General features: G+C 43.0%; 1 protein-coding gene across 1 annotated transcript; it reads left to right on the forward strand.

Moving 5' to 3' along the window:
- The first annotated feature begins 1,830 nt into the window (after positions 1 to 1,830).
- LOC125022923 (Krueppel-like factor 15) lies at positions 1,831 to 15,520 on the forward strand. The gene is made up of 3 exons (XM_047609928.1): positions 1,831 to 2,902; positions 4,550 to 6,151; positions 12,958 to 15,520. The coding sequence occupies exons 2-3, from the start codon at positions 4,635 to 4,637 to the stop codon at positions 13,133 to 13,135; spliced, it is 1,695 nt and encodes a 564-aa protein (XP_047465884.1). The 5' UTR covers positions 1,831 to 2,902; positions 4,550 to 4,634; the 3' UTR covers positions 13,136 to 15,520.
- Positions 15,521 to 17,491: the final 1,971 nt, after the last annotated feature.

Raw genomic sequence — 17,491 nt, forward strand, 5'->3', positions numbered from 1 at the left:
AGTTCTGGTAGGCATCACTCTAGGGTTAGGGTTAGGGTTAGGGTTAGCAGACCCTCTTCCATTTAAGCTTCTAAGCCATAAACCTGTGGTATAATTTACATTATAGTAGCATTAATCTGGCTATTGTTATAATAGTTGTTGCAGACATGTATGAACAGTCTCCCCTAACGTGAGATTGCGATTCCTCTTTTGCGTCGCTAACCAGGGGGAAGCACAACCTAAACTCATTCAGTGCTAACAGTTGTGCTACAGCGCATTCATGCAAAATACAAAATGTTTGCTTCATGCAAGTTTCTGATGGGTTACATCCACAGATGTTTCCGTTCAAACCCCAACTCCCCACCAGTTCTTTGGAACTTAAGAAGCAACTCGGATGAAATGCATTAAAGAAATTCAACAAGTCCTGTCTTCAATCGTTCTTCTATAACTTCTCATGAATGAGAGTCTAAAACCAGCTGTTTAATGTGCCTAGAAAACTGGTTCTTGTGATAATCTGTGCATCCGTGTCTTAAACGACCAAATCCAAGTTAACCAAGTGCAGTTGCCTTCTCTCTCTCTCTCTTTTTTTCAAACTTTTATTTTCATGCAGCTGCGTTAGCAGAAATATTTGTGAAACTAGTAGCAACAGTGGGTCGGTTGGTGTGCACTGTTGGTCGTATGTACACTACAGGCCAAGGGTTTGGAAGCAACTTCAGGTTTCTGTTCACGATGTCTTTCTGAAAAGCCAGCATGAGTTCTATGTAGTCTGGGATGTAATTACTACATGATCACACTTTGCTTTTATTAATATGAACCATCTTCCTCAGTTTTTCTTTAGCTGAACATTAATGTTACCAGACCATTGCTGAATAAATGTCAGCAAAAGAAAAGAAGAAGGGCTTAGTTTTAGGGACGAGAACATTTGCAAGTCACTACTTCAGTGCAAAAGCACTGAGAAAAAAAGAGCACAGTTTGGATTATTCGTTTTTGGCTTTTGAGAGTCTGCATACAAATATCCCTTGTGGAACGAATGCCTTGTATATGCCAAGTTGTTGTTAAATCAAAGTTTAAGCAAGTAGAACTCACATATCTGATAATTATAGTAAAAATGGCCCCTAATAAGTTACGTTTTACATAATAATCATGTTTATTTTGATGCAAAGGGTGAAACTATGATCTTTTATGAACAAATTTGCTCTTGCTTCCAAACTTTTAGCCTGTAGTGTACAATAACGTACTTGTTGAGATACATTTCACAAATACTCAAAAACAAATGTTAAATGATGATAGAAAACTGTTAATTACAACTAACGCAAAGTGCATGTTAACGTCATCGTGTAAGTAGCAGCTGTAATAAGTGCACTAGCTCCTTGAGCTTAGACAGAAGAGAAAATGAAGCTTAAGAGTTGTCTGAGTTTAGGATCCTCAGGAACAATCCAGCAGCAGTAGCCTTGTATCAGTAGCAGGGTCAGAGGCAGTAGATGTGATCAACAGGAGTCCTGTACACAACAGACCTCCTCAGTGTGACGCTGTGTGTCCTTTACACAGCATAACAGCCGCTCACTCTCCGCCGCGCGCACCAAAACTCTCAGTGTTTACGGGCAGGTTGAAAGTGGATCATTTATCCAAACACGCTGAAAGGTAATCTAACCTACACATGCAAATCCAATTACGTTGGAGCCAGTAAACTTACTTCAGCGCCGCCGACGTGTTTACACGAGGTCGGCTCAGCTGGAGTGAAAGCAAAACTTCTATTACTGATGTTATTGAGCTGAGTGTAAACACGCCAGCTCTCCTCCTCAATGGCTCCCTCAGTCACTCTTCAGCCATGGTCAGCTGTGACAGGTATTTTTTTTTTTTTCCTCCGGGAACATTATTTATGAGCTTTAATGCTTTATGGGTCCATATGAAATCACACAGTTTAAGTCTTAAATACAAGAGGCTTCCATGGTAACATCAAGTAAAACATATGTTATTTTGTCTGGGGAGGTCGGACCCAAATGCAGGACACAAGACGAAATGGAAAACACAAATCAGATGGAAGGCAAAAACCAAGATACATGGAACAAGGGGGCTCGAACACTCGGAAACAAATGGGTCAAAGTCAACAGAGAACTTGACAAAACACGAAGAGAAAGAAGAGGCACTCATGGGCTGAGAGGTTGAGGAGACACAAGTGTGACTCACACAAGGAGAAAGCAATTAAACAATCAGAGGGAAGACACAAACAGGAAGTAAAGCAAGACAAGAAACACCAAGAAGATTACAAAATAAAAACAGCAAGGGTCACAGAAAATATTCAAAAAGTCAATAAAATGACAACATGCCAGTCTGATTATACCAACATCACAGGGCAGAGTGTTACAAGGAACACATTAGTGTGATATATTGTAATAATGGGAATGGAAACATTATCCAAGTTGCCAGATAAGCGTGTCAACACACTGTAAAAAGCCTCCGGAGCTATCTTCAGCCTCTGGAGTAAGTGAACAGGCACGAAAGTGATTTTTATGTTCGGGACTCACAAGAACATGTGCTCCCTCCTTCCTTCCTCCCCTGCTCATGCTTCTTTCCACTGACGCCAAACCCCGAGGACGGCCTTCCCTTCATCGAGGGGCCAATAGCGGCGCGCCGAGCAGGCGAGCCTTCCAGAGCCGACCCACCTGATTTGCCTGCGACAGCAAACTCCAGTCCGGTCAAGTGACAGCGCAGCCAACTACGAAGCCTTTGAGAGAGAGAGGGAGAGAGAGAGAGGAGGGGGGCGTGCGTGTGTACGAGAGAGAGTGTGTGGAGGCTTACGGCTATGCAAAGACCGTGTGGTGTACTTACATTGCCATTACGCACTATTACGCACGGACACCTACTTCCACGAGAGGAGCGATCAGCGTAAAGGAGCGGGATTTGGGATTCCTCAGACATACAGGTGAGCGCATGAGAGATGAATTATACGGGCTTAATCGTGTTTGTGTTGCATTTATTACCGTATCTGAACTTGGACCACAATACAAAGCGTGCTACTGAGCACAAGAAAATAAAGCTTTTTCCCAAACTAATAAACGGGTCCAGTGCTGAGTTCATATCCGGAATCAAGTGAAACTAATCTCGTTTTTTGTGATCAGGTTAGCTGTCACAACCCGTCACTGCTGAACATGCCATGAATTCATGCAGCGCGGTCAAGACTCAGAGCGCATCATGCTGCCAATGCCTTTTTTTATGTTCCAGGGCTGCAGGGTTACTGTAGGGCAAATGACTTAAAACTAGGACAAGCCAATGTGTTGCCAAACTCCTTTAAACCTCTAAAAAAATTCTCCTTTCACGAGGTTTCACCTAGAAGAGGCAGCTGCAGAATCAGACCGCCTCCCCTGTATCATATGTCATATGATGTTACCACAAATGCAACCATGTCTGAATTTAATCCGCTGCCAGATATGTGGCGAATTACATAACAGCGCACAGGAGGTGGGAAACAATGAATAAATGTCCTTTCATGTCCCGTGACAGCGGCAGCTCGACACGAAGCCAATAAAGTAAAAATCGAATTAAACAGACAATTTTACCAGGACCACCTGGAACCTCTTTCAAGACCCCTGGAGGTCCCCGTACTTCTTTGGAAACTGCTGCTTTTCCAGCTTTACAGGAGAGGGCGCACAATCCTTCTGCTCTGGCTCCCTCTGATGTATTATATTTTTTTGTTGTTGTTCATGCACACATGCAGCCTTTTAAGGTTTTATAGGGGATTTTCGAGTCACGCTTAATCACGCTAAACCATTCACTGAGTGTAAGACCACTTGATGATGATGACTTTGTATTTTTAATCCAAGTAAATGTGCACGGGCTGCTTGGTGCATAAAAATACTCAGTAAATCCCTCACTCATCATGACACTGAAATATTACTGATGCTGAACCCGGTCACTAAAACCGTGCCTACTATTCTGCAGGGAGATTTTAGATTGCATCTTAAATCTAATCTCTGCTACAGCTGTATCAGCATGTGTGTATCTAAGAGTTGGCCACTCGGACGGAGCTGTATCGAGGGCCGGGAGGGCTGAACAAATAGGAGCACGCTGTTAAACGACCATGTGGCTTTAATGTCGGAACTGGTGAGAAATGAGAACCCCTCATTACACTCAGTTGAGCTCGATGTCCGAACCAGCAGCAGCAGCTGCAGCAGCTACACACAGAGTCTTCAAATTCCACTTCCTTCACACGTGGTTAACTTTCCTTTTGAAGTGCCATTGGCTGCAGATCTCCCAAACAAGCAGCAGGTAGCGAGTAAAACCCCCCAAAAATAAACAATAAACAATTTTCTGTCAGTGTGCTGGTTTACTTGTTCTAACAGGGGCTCCTCTGGTAAATCATTAACCTCACAGTCGAGGTCTGACTGACCACAGGGAGCCTAACCGTGCCATCATGCTGTATGCTTTGGGATTGATGATCACCCAAGTACGCAAACTTCTAAAAAAGCTGCATTTCATTAGATTAAAGCACAGTCAACAAATAAGGAAGATGGCGTTGTTTTTTTTTCTTTCACCGTCGTAACTGATAGACGCAATCGTTTGTCTTTTGCAGGAAGAAGAAAAACTTTTTCATTAAGCTTCAGAGCAGCTTGATCTTCAGAGCAGAGCAGAGTCAGCTGCCATCCCTCTGCCCAGGAATGGTGGATCACTTGCCGCTTGGTGAGGAGACCTTCCTGTATTACAGCGGCTCCCCGGGGCCTGACTACAGCTGCCTATGTCGCCACACCAATGGTAGCATGTCTCTGGGCGTCATGGTGGCTGACACATGCACTTACCACCATCACCACCACCATCACCACCACCCCTACCACCAAGGGGTGGCCCTCTCCCCCTCGCCTCGGCTCTCGGAGGACGACCTCAGCGACTCTTCAAGCCCTCGTTCGTCCCTCTGCTCCAGCCCGGAGTCCTTGTCGCCGACGTCGCGCCACGTCCTCGGGTCCAGCTGTGAAAGCAGGAGCAGCAGAAGCAGTGGCAGCAGCAGCAGCTCCTCTGGAGGAGAGAGTCAGGACAGCCTTCTGGATCTCCTGCTCTCCCAGGCCTCCCTTACCACCTCATTAAGCTCTAATGCCGGCAGCACCTGCCACTCTTCTCCCCATCTATCCTCTCTCTGCGTCTCATCCCCACCCTCCTCTACCTCCTCGTCTTCCACTGCCCCCTTGTTACCCATGGGCCTTGCTTGGGAGTCCAAGAGGGAACAGCGGCTGAGTCTCCTCCAGCAGCAGACCAAAGAGGAAGGTTACGAGTTCCCAGTCTTTCTCGACGAGCTGCAGGATCCCGCGGCGCTCCTCTTTCAGCCCACTCTGGAGGAGATCGAGGAGTTCCTAGAGGAGAACATGGTGGTGGCGATGGAGAAGGACGAGGAGGGAAGCGACGAGGCAATGTCACCGACGTCAGAGGATACTGAAGCGGAAAGCTCCCGGACGTTAGCGGGGGAACTCGAGTCCGTGTCACAGAACTCGGATCAGACTGTGCCTGTGGCTCATTCTCCGCTGTCCTCCCACACAGAGACCAAACATGCACCGTGTGCACCAGACATGGACACCTCATCATCATCAACAGTGGATGCTAGCTGTGTATCCTCTGACAGTGATGCAGATGGGATCAAACAGGAGGACTGTGGATCATCTGAAAGCACCGGTGCTTCCTCCAGTGTGCCTGTCATCCTACAAATCCAGCCCATACAGATCAAACAAGAACCAAACCCAAGTGCCATATCAGATGCTGCAAGCCAGCAGCCCCAGAAAGCCACATCCCAATCAACCCAGGCCCCGTCAGACATCAAAATCGCCCAGCTCTTGGTTAACATCCAGGGGCAAACATTTGCCTTGGTGCCTCAGCTGCTGTCCCCAGCCAACCTTGCCAGCAAAACCGGAGGTGTCGCTTCATCCAAATTCGTTCGGATAGCACCGGTGCCCATTGCAGCTAAACCAACCGGGCTCGGGGAAGGTGGTTTAGGCGGAGGTTCGGCTGCGGGGGTCCTCGCCGGGGGCCAGAGGTACCAGAAGAGCGCGGTAGCAGACCTTATTAAAATGCACAAGTGCTCTTTTCCCGGCTGCAATAAAATGTACACCAAGAGCAGCCATCTTAAAGCCCATCTGAGGAGACACACGGGGGAGAAGCCCTTCGCCTGCACATGGCCCGGCTGTGGATGGAGGTGAGCACAACCAAGAGTCTTTATATGGTCCAAATCATTCATGAGTCAAGGGATATGTTTAGCAATCATATAAGTTAAAGCTCAATCAGAAGACTGTTCAGAGTTTAATGGTTTATTACGTCGAATGACCCTGCAGCATTTATACAACTTGCTTGTCTAGTCTACAGATGTTACACTAACTGGGGTTATCAACTTCCGCTCTATATGAGTACATGAAGGGAAGACACCCGTTGATAGTGTGTCCAGACTTGGAGGAGATGTAGCTGGTGATACTTTATTTCCTCATATGGTGATCAGTGAAGTTTATTGTCGGGTCATTGCAGATAAGAAGTGACATCCTGGGAATCTTAGTCCTTTTAGAAACTGTTTTTGTCCTACTTCTTTCCAGAGGCTGAAAAGATAATTTATTTTCACAGAAACAACAAGTGGTTCAAAGTCTGCACTGTGTGCGTCTTTGAGGTCACCGCTTTGTTTTAAAGAGCCAAAGATGTTGTTTTACAAGACAGAGAAATGTTTTATGGGCATACAAACATGTGTTAAATATACCCAAGGCAGGATTGGGCAAGCTCGGTTTAGATCATTTATGGAGAGGAAAGAGTCCATCATCAAGGAATCACACTCCAGACAGTTTGAGATTGATACAATTTGTTCTTTTCTACATGCTGGCCCCCACTATCTGCGTGTTTTTGTACCATGGTGGAGTTCTAGATTAGATAGAGCGCCTTTTGAAGTTGTCCACATGCAGACTTTGCCCCCTGTTAGTTAGTGTGTTTGTTTGCTCACCGTCTGCAGCCGCACACACACATTCATGCAGCAGGATTATTACAAATTCAAGTTCAAAGTTTTCACCGGGACACTTTTCACATCCCATAATCTACTGCCACAAACCGGTGTCACTTGATGGTCTTTTAATCGCTGCCTTCATCTAAATAAGAACATCCTGAACTTCTGAACTCCAATGTTCCAGCTCTGACCTGTTGGTCAATGAATTCCTCCTCTATATGTACAGTTATTGCCCAAGGGTGCACATAGGGTCTTGTGTGTTGTTCTGCACATGGACAGAAGCAAGGTTACGGTTAAGCATTATGGTGAAAGGTAAACTATGACAGGGATTTGATTTTTAGCTTAACTTAATGCAGATGTGTCTGTGTTTACAGTATTCTAGGGAGCAGGAAAGAGTGAAGCAGATAAGTAAGGTAGTTTTTTTGCCCCACCCCAAAATGATATTGATCTATTTATATTGAACATCAGTCGACCCCAGCAAAGAACTCTTTGGCTTTTCTGCACGTTAAACTGAAATCTCATGTTTTTGTGTTTTTTGAGATGTGCAGGAAGGCATTGCTTGGCTAGCTGCTTCCCCATTTCCCTAGCCTCGGTGCTAAGCTAAGCTAAGATAAGCTAAGCTAAGCTAAGCCACTCTGTGCTCTGGTGATTCTGCAGGCGCATTGGTGGCATTGATCTCTTTAAGTAACATTTCTGTGATTAAGAAACATCAATTGCAACCAGAAAGCTTCTCATTTTTTTCTAAAACTGTAGGAACGTGCACGTGTAGCGTTCTCGTCGGTTTACTTTTAAAAAGCAGCATCACTGCATTGTTGTTTTGGCTGACATGTGGATACATATCATCACAGATGGAAATCTTGCTGACTGGTGCTTGAAATGTTGCTTTAGCGGTGGAAAAAAAGCCACTGAGGGACATGCATTACTTACTTATTTACTAAGTGACATAATACTACTAGTCCTGTCAAAACTACACCTCCATGGTGTTCTTATGACAGAATGACGGCAGCAAAGTTTCCCTGTTCCTCTTCCTCTGGGCTCAGGACAAGGAGGTGATCCGAGGAGTCCTGCACCTCTTACTCTCTGTAACCTTAGATCCATATGTCGGCCCCTTTGAAGTCCAGAGGAGTGGTATTTCACTGGCTGGACTCCCACATGTATGTCAGTCAAAGTTATACGTCTTCCTTCGTCAAACTCTTTCATGTTTTTTTGTTTTTTTATGCAACTTGAATCCATTTTTATCTCTGGCTACAGTTCACACGGAGGCCTGAATGCTCACATTAAACACATGTAAACATTTTACAGAACAGTCTGTGTTTCTTTTGTGTTTTGTTTTCAGCTCAGACCTGCATGGAGACTCTTGTGTGAGGTTTTGTGTTGTGCGGCTCGCGCTGGAAGACTGAGTTTGCTGTAGAAACACTGTGGCGTGTGTGTACTGGACATCTGTCATCATCGGGGCTGTGGCTGGTTGTGTTTCTCAGCTGATGCAGTCATTGTAACTGCACACAATGCCAGGTGGTGACGGAGCTGTCATGCTTTTATTTGGTTGGTTACACTAAGAGGCAAAGAAGGAGGAAGTGAGGGCATTTACTAGAGATGTCCTGATCAACTTTATTCACCCCAGCCTGATTAGATCCTGGTCTTTTATTATTTAGTATCGGCCAATCTGAGCCCCGATACGATCTTAGATAAACAAAAGTTCCTCACCTGTAGATTCCTGAAATCTTTCCTTGTCTTCTCCTAGAGTCGACTGGATTCAGTCTAATAAATCTTTCTGTCAGCTAATGTATTGTGGAGAGGGAAGTTGGTAGGGCTTCACGATACGATACATATCGCGATACTTGTGTCACGATACGATACTCTATTGCGATATTATGATATTGCAATATATTACAGTATTCTAAGTACAACTTAAAATACCTGTTGTGTATATGTACATCAGATGACAGTGATAATTCACTGAACAAAACGAGTCTATAAACAAATGATCCAATTCCAATTTATTCCATTTGTACAGAAAAAGTGGCGTTGGAGGCATGGAAGGCGTTTACGATCGGCCCAAAACATGACTTCTTATTAAGACGTTCGAAATCGATATCGAATTGGATCAAAAAGTGTCACGATAGACTGCCATATCAATATTTTTTCCCACCTCTAGGAGCTCGTACCTTGTGTTCTGGACTCAAGAAATGTTCTGCTCATCCAGCGTAGCCATAAACTCTCTCATAAATCTCTGTCTCCAGAACTCTTTCCTCTTCTTTTAAACCTTGCATTCGTAGTTTGTTGGTGTTGTTTCGGTGCAACCTTTGCCGTTTGAGTGGACTTGACGTTTTGCAGTAACACCCCACCGAACGTCCACATTGCTCAGTTTGCAAATTTCAATCTGAATGCTTTCATTTTCCAGAGTAAAGTGCTTCCACACAGCTGTCATGTTTAGTCCTGTGGTTCTGGTTCTTCCTCTTCTTCTGTTTTAGTTGCGGTTGGCTAGCATCAAAGCTGCCAATAATTGCAGGAGAAGAAGAAGTAGTCATCTTTGTTTTACGGCAGACCTAACCTTTTAAAAATGCCTGGTTTGGGACATCCCTGGTACTTCATTTACTATTCATTGTGTTATGGTGATGAGTAAGCAACCACCATCGTGCCTGCTTCATACTGCGGGGAGGTCAACAAGTTTGGGGTTGTCTAGAAAACAGCTTCCGTTGAGCTAGATCAAAGCCTAGCCTAAAGTCTAGCAAAGTCTGTCACTGGTTAGCACTTTAATGTGATTTTTGAAAGTTGAAGGAGAGGGTTGAAATTGAGCTTTTCATAAACACAGTGGCGCATGGTTCTGAGCTGACAGCAGTGGCTAAACAAAAAAGGGACAAAGGAAATAGAGATACCACAATATGTATGTGATGTACAGTACGAGAGCATGCCAGCGTCTCTATTACTGTAACTTTCCAGTTTTGTATCTAACCAGGCCGCCCCACCTTCCAGGCTGTTTTTATACGCTCAGTTGCCTGCAGAGCTGAGTTTAGGGACAAGCTAGAACAAAGCCTGTATATGTATTTCCCACAGCGCCCACACTAATATGTAAGCTATGTGTGTTGGGCTGTGGCCACGCCAAGACGCCCCAAGGACTCAATGTGTAAAAAAAGGAGTGAAAAACACTCAAGCGATCAAAAGGGCCTTCCACCATTGCAGACACAAACCCACTGGCCTTGCCCACAGTCCCAAACTGAGCTGGGACAAAAAAAGAAAAGAGCTATAGCAAGAGGGGGCATGAGTTTGAGACGGAGAGGCAGATGTTGATGAGAGAGAACTGGCGTATGATCAGTCTCATCCTAACAAAACAGGGATTTAAAGAACACAATCAGTCTATTTGTGTAAATCCCACATGCACATTCTGTTAAAACATCCATCCTGGTACACTATGTTACTGGGCACGAGTCCAGTTTGAGTAGAATAGCTGTGCATGGTTTACGTCGTGCCCTGGCTTGCAGCTCAGGGAGTATTATAAAGGCTTTAGGGTGCAACTTGTGCATGCACTTCATCCAAGCATCACCCCTACATGTCATCACATAATGTAAAGCAAAGGTCTTCAATGTTTTTCAGACCTAGGACCTGGGACCCCCTACCTACTATATGTGTTCTTTATTAAACTAGGCCTAGTGCTATTTATAAATATACATTATTATTATCATTTTGCATTCAATATTAAGCTATTCAAATAATACACAGGTTCAAATATTAATTTATTTAAAATTTCAAACGTGCAACAGTAGGATGGCCGTGCAACTGCCATAAACACAAACATGCATATATCTGTATATATATAATATTACAGCGTGTTTCTAGGAATTCACCTGTAGACTGAATAAGCTCTCGGCCAATTGAGGGGAAACCTGACAGAGTCAGCATGTAATATGCGGCCCCCGATTGGCTCAGCAGTAATGGGGGCGGGGCCTACTGTGCAGTGTCATGTCAACGTGTAGTTTTCAAAAAATCATTTATGGGGGAAAATTAAAAATATATATATAAAAAATGTCTAATCAACCAAAGATTTCGCAACCCCCCCTGCAGTACCTCTGCTGACCACCTGTTGAAGACCTATGATGTGCAGTAAAATGGATTTCCTAAAGCTACATTAATGAGTCAGTTGTTCACCTGCAGTCCTCATTGTCCTCTACAGAATGCTCTAACGTCTCCATTGTTTTTATTTTATGGCCTTCAGCTTGACTGTTTTTAGCCTGGAAGCCGGCACGACTTTCGCTGCCCACAAAGTTTTTGTAGGCCGAAATCTAGTCTAGAGTCTATCCGTTGGGAACCAATGGAGCTTTATGTGGTGATTGGCAGAAGAGTAACAGCAGAGTAGTCTTACATGAATAATTGAGTCTGGCTCCACTGGCTAAAAAGCTTCATCTAAAGGACAGTTGTACACTACCTGTTCAGCACAAGGCGAACATTTGTCCAAAATAGAAGCTAAAGTTGAATTAAATACTCAACTAAAATCTAAGTGACCAAACATAAATCAATGTTTGTTTTGTGTCTGCTAGATGTAAATCAATCTAAAAAAAAAGTGTATAATTTGATTAAAATGATTAAATTATGCTGTCTGGAAAACATAATTGAGATTTTGAGGCGGTTGCTCCATGTTCAGTAAACAGAGAACATGAACTATGAATCTGTCTTATAGGACTTTGTAAAGTGATTAAACAATAATTAATCATGTGATTGGTTGCTGTTTTGGCCTGTTGAAGAGATGAGTTACAGCAGCGTCAACTGAAATATAAAACGACAAGTTATTTCCCCCCCATTGTTTCGTGGAACAATCCATGACCTGGATGACTGAGCGCCTTCACTGACACAATGATGATACTTCAGAGGTGACCTGTAATAAGCAGAATCACTGATTCATACTGTGAAAAAAATAAAAGTGGAATCACTGGTTGCGCCAACCAGTGATTCAGCTAATGAGGACGTGGTAGGGATGGCAGTGTTGGTCGATATCACAGATAAACAGGTGGATTGTTATTGTGATTGTGTCCAGGTGATGAATTCATTATTTTTCCAGATGTTTTGCATGTCAGCATGGCAACATTACATAATTAGTAATTAATTAGCCCCAAAGAAGTCAGATGAAAAACACTGACGCACCTATTTATCAGCGTGTTGGTTCTGTCGCCATTAGCATGTTAGCATCGAGTACATTCTCACAGGTTCAGTAGTTGCAGACTCTCAGTTAACTAGTTATCTTTTCCTTGTATTACAGTAGATTAGGTGAGAGGTGCAGGTGAAGACAATCTTGATACCAACTGCATGAGTCACCGGTGTTTGTTTTAAGGTTCTTGGTTTTCTCAGATTCCACAGTTTAGCTTCGTAAGCGCTCATATCTTCTTTTTATTGCCAGGCCATTAAAATGATGAATAGCCCTGTTGTGCAACCCGTGTTGTGGAAATGGTTTGAAATAACTGTGAGTGACGTCTTTACGTCTCTGTGAATTATCGCCTTCAGCCGGCTTCTGCCGCTGCTGGAAAACGAATCTGTGTTACAGATTAATCTGATCTTAATGGCTTTACTAATATATACAGGCGCACGCCGAGGTGCGGGCACACTAGCCTGTCATCCACTTAACCCTTTTCGTGTCGTGATACCCAAGCTGGCTGGAGCACCATAGAGACCACAGTAGAGTGGAGCCAGGAATAGACCGGGGTTTGGACTTGTGTGTTGAGCTAAATTTGGAATAGCGAAATGTTGCATGGCAATACTCATGCATGGCATCAACACCTCTCAGATTCCCCTCATATATATATAACGGCTTGACAGGGCTTTGATGTTATCTGCAAACCCCAAAGCATGACTGCATCCTTTTTATATATGTATAAAGAAGGTGCTTTATACAAATAAACTGGTAATTTTATGTATATTTTTACACTTATCCCTGGGAATAGGGAATATTGTGTTATTGAGGAACTATAGGAACTGGGGTTACATTAGAGCAGACTGGCTTGATTTCCTGAATCACATCCTGGGTCTCCCTCCGACAGGTTCTCCCGGTCCGACGAGCTGTCCCGACACCGGCGCTCCCACTCCGGAGTGAAACCGTACCAGTGCATCGTCTGCGAGAAGAAGTTCGCCCGCAGTGATCACCTGTCGAAACACCTCAAAGTCCACCGCTTTCCACGAAGCAGCAGGACGGCGCGCTCTGCAAACGGACCCCTCTGACCCCGCTCTGACAGACTGACGCTAAACGGAGGGGACGGGAGGAGGAGGGGTGTATGTGTGTGTGACGTGAAGACAGAGGAGGAGGGTGACGGGGTGGCGGGGCGACCGTCCAAACACCCTTTAAAGGACTCCGCGTTGCCCGTCTCTGTTTATGTCCAACTGTGTGCGCGTGACGTACAATCCTGGTACTGTGATAATTTATTGGGTGACGAGGAAAAAGACTGTAAAAAACTGAAACAGAAAACTGTTACTTGACACAGCACCCTCACAGGTGAAATAAGCTTCTTGTATATTACAACTTTATTCTCAAATCTTTTAGCTAATTTGAAGAAAGATTTGTTATCCAGAGTATTTTTTACACTTTGTGTGTTTATTGCTCATGTTCCAGTCAAAGGCCTTATATCAGTAGAGGTTCTAACACTGGGGGGTATTCTACTTTTTTTTTTTTTTAAAACCTCCATTTTTTTTTTCAGCTTTCCTGGAGCCAAATGTTGTTTAAAGTTTAATTATTTGCAAAAAAAAAAAAAAAGCAAAAAAAAACAAAACAAAAAACTCATTGCTTAATGGCTTGAATTGAATGTGTTCCCGAGCAACGAGAGCTCACCGGACGATGTATTAGCAAGCAGTGAGGACTGTTGGGGCCTTCAGCATTCCTTCTAGCTGTGAATAGGTTTCTTGGTTGCCTCCGAGTCGCGCTACAGGGACGAGGCTCAAGTCCATGTTGAATTACTGCTCACCAACAAAGATCAGGGCACCATGTAATTTGCACTGGCACACAAAATATTTGGTCGTCTGCCCATTCTAGGAAGTTTGAGAGCTTTGCGTAGTTGTCCTGCGGTCGGGATTTAAGTCTTCAAGGATTCGAGTCTGTTTATCAGAATAATTGTTGTTTTTGTGGCCTTTGTTGCACCCAGCAATGATGCAGAAAGTATATTTCAAGCTAAGGTAAAAAAAAAAAACTTGCCATGCACCACAACCTCTGTTTTATGGTTTCTTTTTTTTATTATTATTACTTTTTGCAACTTCACGTCGTTGCTGACGAACCATCTGAGGCAGCGATCTTGCAAAGAAGGGCTCAAGTATCAATGTGAACTATTTTGTCATGTCTTGCCATATTTTTTTCCCCCACATATCAATTGAAATGATTTACATATCAAATCGTCGTGTTTTAAATGTTTTTAAACCGGTTAAACCTTCAAAATAAAAGCATTAACTGTGGGACTGTGTAACCTTTGACTGATTCAAAAGTTAACACAAACTCACTTTACAGGTAGGAAGATGTTGTACTTTGAACCAGTATTTTTCCTGGCTTCCGTCCACCAATCAGATGCCAACATATGAAATTAAACTGCAATTTATGTCCTTTTAGGAGAGGATTTTGGAAGCCCTTTACAACATCTCATAACTTTATTTGGTTTTACCCTAATGTGACTTTATTAGGGGTTAATAGAGCATTAGAAAGCATCCACAAAGCATCACCTGTCATGAAATAAAAAGTCTTGTGCTGCATGGGGTCGTTGCTGGTAAATAAAATTTCACATCACATCTACCTGCAGAAATTGTTCTACTCAGTTGAAGTGAGCCAAATCAGTCGTGGCAGGGACAGCAGATGCTGCACAGCTGCTGAGTTCAGGGGCAGACTCCTGTCCTGTAAAGTTGGGATTCAGTAGGCAACAATGTCAAGTATATAGATGGATTTAAAAAGATGAATAAATAACAAAGAGGACGGTTAAGAGATTGAATTCAGTTGGTTTTGGAGGTTCTGATTTCTAATTTCCCGTGACCTGTGATGATTGAGAAACCTATGCGAGTGTTTTTTGGTGCACAGCCCCTGACGCTGTATGGAGGAAGTGTATTCACTCTTGTCAGGCATTCCTTCCATGCAAATCAGAAGAATCGCTTTTCTGAATATGTGTCATACATGATCCCATGAATGTATGTAAATACTGTAAATGCATCTGAAAGGAGAACTGGAATATTCTTCAAGTGATTTCTGTGATTGTATAAGATTTAAAAAACAATGTAAAGAAAGTGTACATAACGTGATAATTCAAATATATAGTGTAAAAAAATATGGAAACACGCACACACATATATATGTGTGTGTGTGTGTGTGTGTGTGTGTGTGTTGTCAGGTGTTTACCAAACACATAATTAAATAGGATGAAGTGAAACGTTTCATGATGCATTGATGGGAAAAGTATTTGCGCTGGTTGGACTGGTGCAAAGAGCAGTGTAGCATAATGTGTCACGAAGCTCACAGGAAGTCATTTATAAATGTGTTCTGTAAGCACTTTACGCAGAAAGAGTTGCTAAAAATGTTATATTTTTGCTTTTGTTCTACTATGTAAAACACATTTACAATAAACAAATGCCAAAACTAAAGATATGCGTAATATTGTATGTATTAAAAAGGGTAAAAAGCATGAAGTCACAGGCTAACCGCCTTTTACAATCTATAACGTTTGGGATGTTTTGCCTCCAGTTAAGCCCCGCCCCTCAAAATACATCAGATTGTTTACAAACTGTGAAGGGGTCTATACATCCATGAGCAGAGGGGTGACGAGACACAAGTGAAATAAATGAGGGTGGAGCACACAAGGAGAAACCAATCCAACCATCAAAGAGGGGGGAAAAACACAGGAAGTAAAACAAGACAAGAAACACCAAAGAAGAAACAAAAACAGGAAACGCAAAGAAAACCAAACAGGGTCATGGGAAACACTCAAAACCCAGAACCATGACAGGCTGGAGGAAGTTTGCTCGTTATGCTCTCATCTGTATTGCATTTGAAGCAGACACACTTCCCCTCGTTTTTTATTATTAATTATCTCTCCATGTCTTAAATTTCTTGCACTCACTTGCTAACTTGCATTTCTTTGGTTCTGCCATGTCTGCTCACCTGTAGCAAAAGTTATCTTCAATTAATCTTGCAGCCAAATGCAAAGTCCAAATTCATCACAGGCCACATTTTGGACACGCTCTGCCTGAAGAGACTCAGATTCAGAACTCAAAAAGAGTTTTCCTCACCACCACTGCCTTATTACCTGTTATGGGGGGACGCTGTAAATCGTCTTCAGACTCTCTGCATTGTCATTGATTCTATATACGTACAAAAGTATGTTGGACAGAAGTCAGAGTAAACATGAGCCAAAATTAGCTGCTATAAATGCTTCAGTCATGTTAGCTACCATAAACTATTGTGCATGCCAGATCCAGGAAGGTCATGACAGCAAAACCCTTGAGTTTGCTGCACTTGTATCTCATAAGGGAAATATTTGAATGTCTTAAAAGACAAAAGGTTACATGATTGGCTTTAATACGTCAAACCGAGTCAAATGGACACCATTAACTGATCTCACATAGCAGTAGTGGGATAATTATTCCAAAAGACAGCAATGTAAACGTTTCTAAATGTAGTGAGCTAGGTAATTAGAGTTCTACTAAAGAGTTAGAACAATTTTCCTGCAGAAATTTGGAACTGCACCACTGGGACCTGATTATTAAAAGTTCTCAAATTAGTTGTCTCATGTTTGCAGGAGCAATTGAATTAAAATTATTGGTTCAGATTTTATTCAATTGTTTTTTGTTTAACCTTATTTAAACTCCTTTCAGAAGCTGCATTAGCGTTTAATGCTGCATTCTTTCTTAAAAACAATCTCTCACAAACAAAAATAGATTGTCATTAAGTTTAAACCTTTGGCGTCATGTTGTAATTTCAAGCCAGATAAAACAGTAACATATTCAAACAGGTCTTGATTCTTTTTTTATCCGCGTGTGGCTCTGGGCGAAAGGGAGAGAAAAAAAAAAACGGTTTCCCAGAATGTTGCATAAGGAACATAAAGCCGGGAAACGTGAGGTATGTCAGTGTAAGATTCGTACCACATGGTAAATTTGCATGGAAATTATAGCCCCATTTTCTGCTCATCCCCCCCATCCAGACTCTTTCGTTCTTCTCCCCACTACTTCAATCCACTTCTTCACAACTCTTCAAAGAGTGGCCTCACGTTTGCTGAGTCACTGTGTGCGAGCGGAGAAGTCGCCGCTGAGAAAGAGGTGGCAGTTAACATCAAAAACAAGCTGCGTCTGTCTGTGCGGTGTCTGTCCTGGATGTAGATCATGTTGATTTACGAGCCAGTGCAGTCTCAGAGGCCTTCTGGGATGGAACAGGAGGATTTAATTCATCACATCTGAATCTGAGCTACGCTCTGGCTTCTCGTTTCAGGTTCAGCGCTGAGGCTCCTTTTCTGTTGAGGACTAATGTTTTCTGAAAGAAGAAGTAAAAAAAAAAAAAAAAAAGCTCTAGGTATACTTAAATACCAACTGCTTGTAAGTGCCTTTCTGTGCATGTATGAA

This window comes from Mugil cephalus, chromosome 1, assembly GCF_022458985.1.
Source record: "Mugil cephalus isolate CIBA_MC_2020 chromosome 1, CIBA_Mcephalus_1.1, whole genome shotgun sequence".
Lineage (NCBI taxonomy): Eukaryota > Metazoa > Chordata > Actinopteri > Mugiliformes > Mugilidae > Mugil > Mugil cephalus.

Coding starts and splice junctions, on each gene's coding strand:
- LOC125022923 (XM_047609928.1), top strand. CDS start 4,635: ATGGTGGATCACTTGCCGCTTGGTGAGGAGACCTTCCTGTATTACAGC. Junction 6,152..12,957: donor TGGCCCGGCTGTGGATGGAG/GTGAGCACAACC, acceptor TCCCTCCGACAG/GTTCTCCCGGTCCGACGAGC.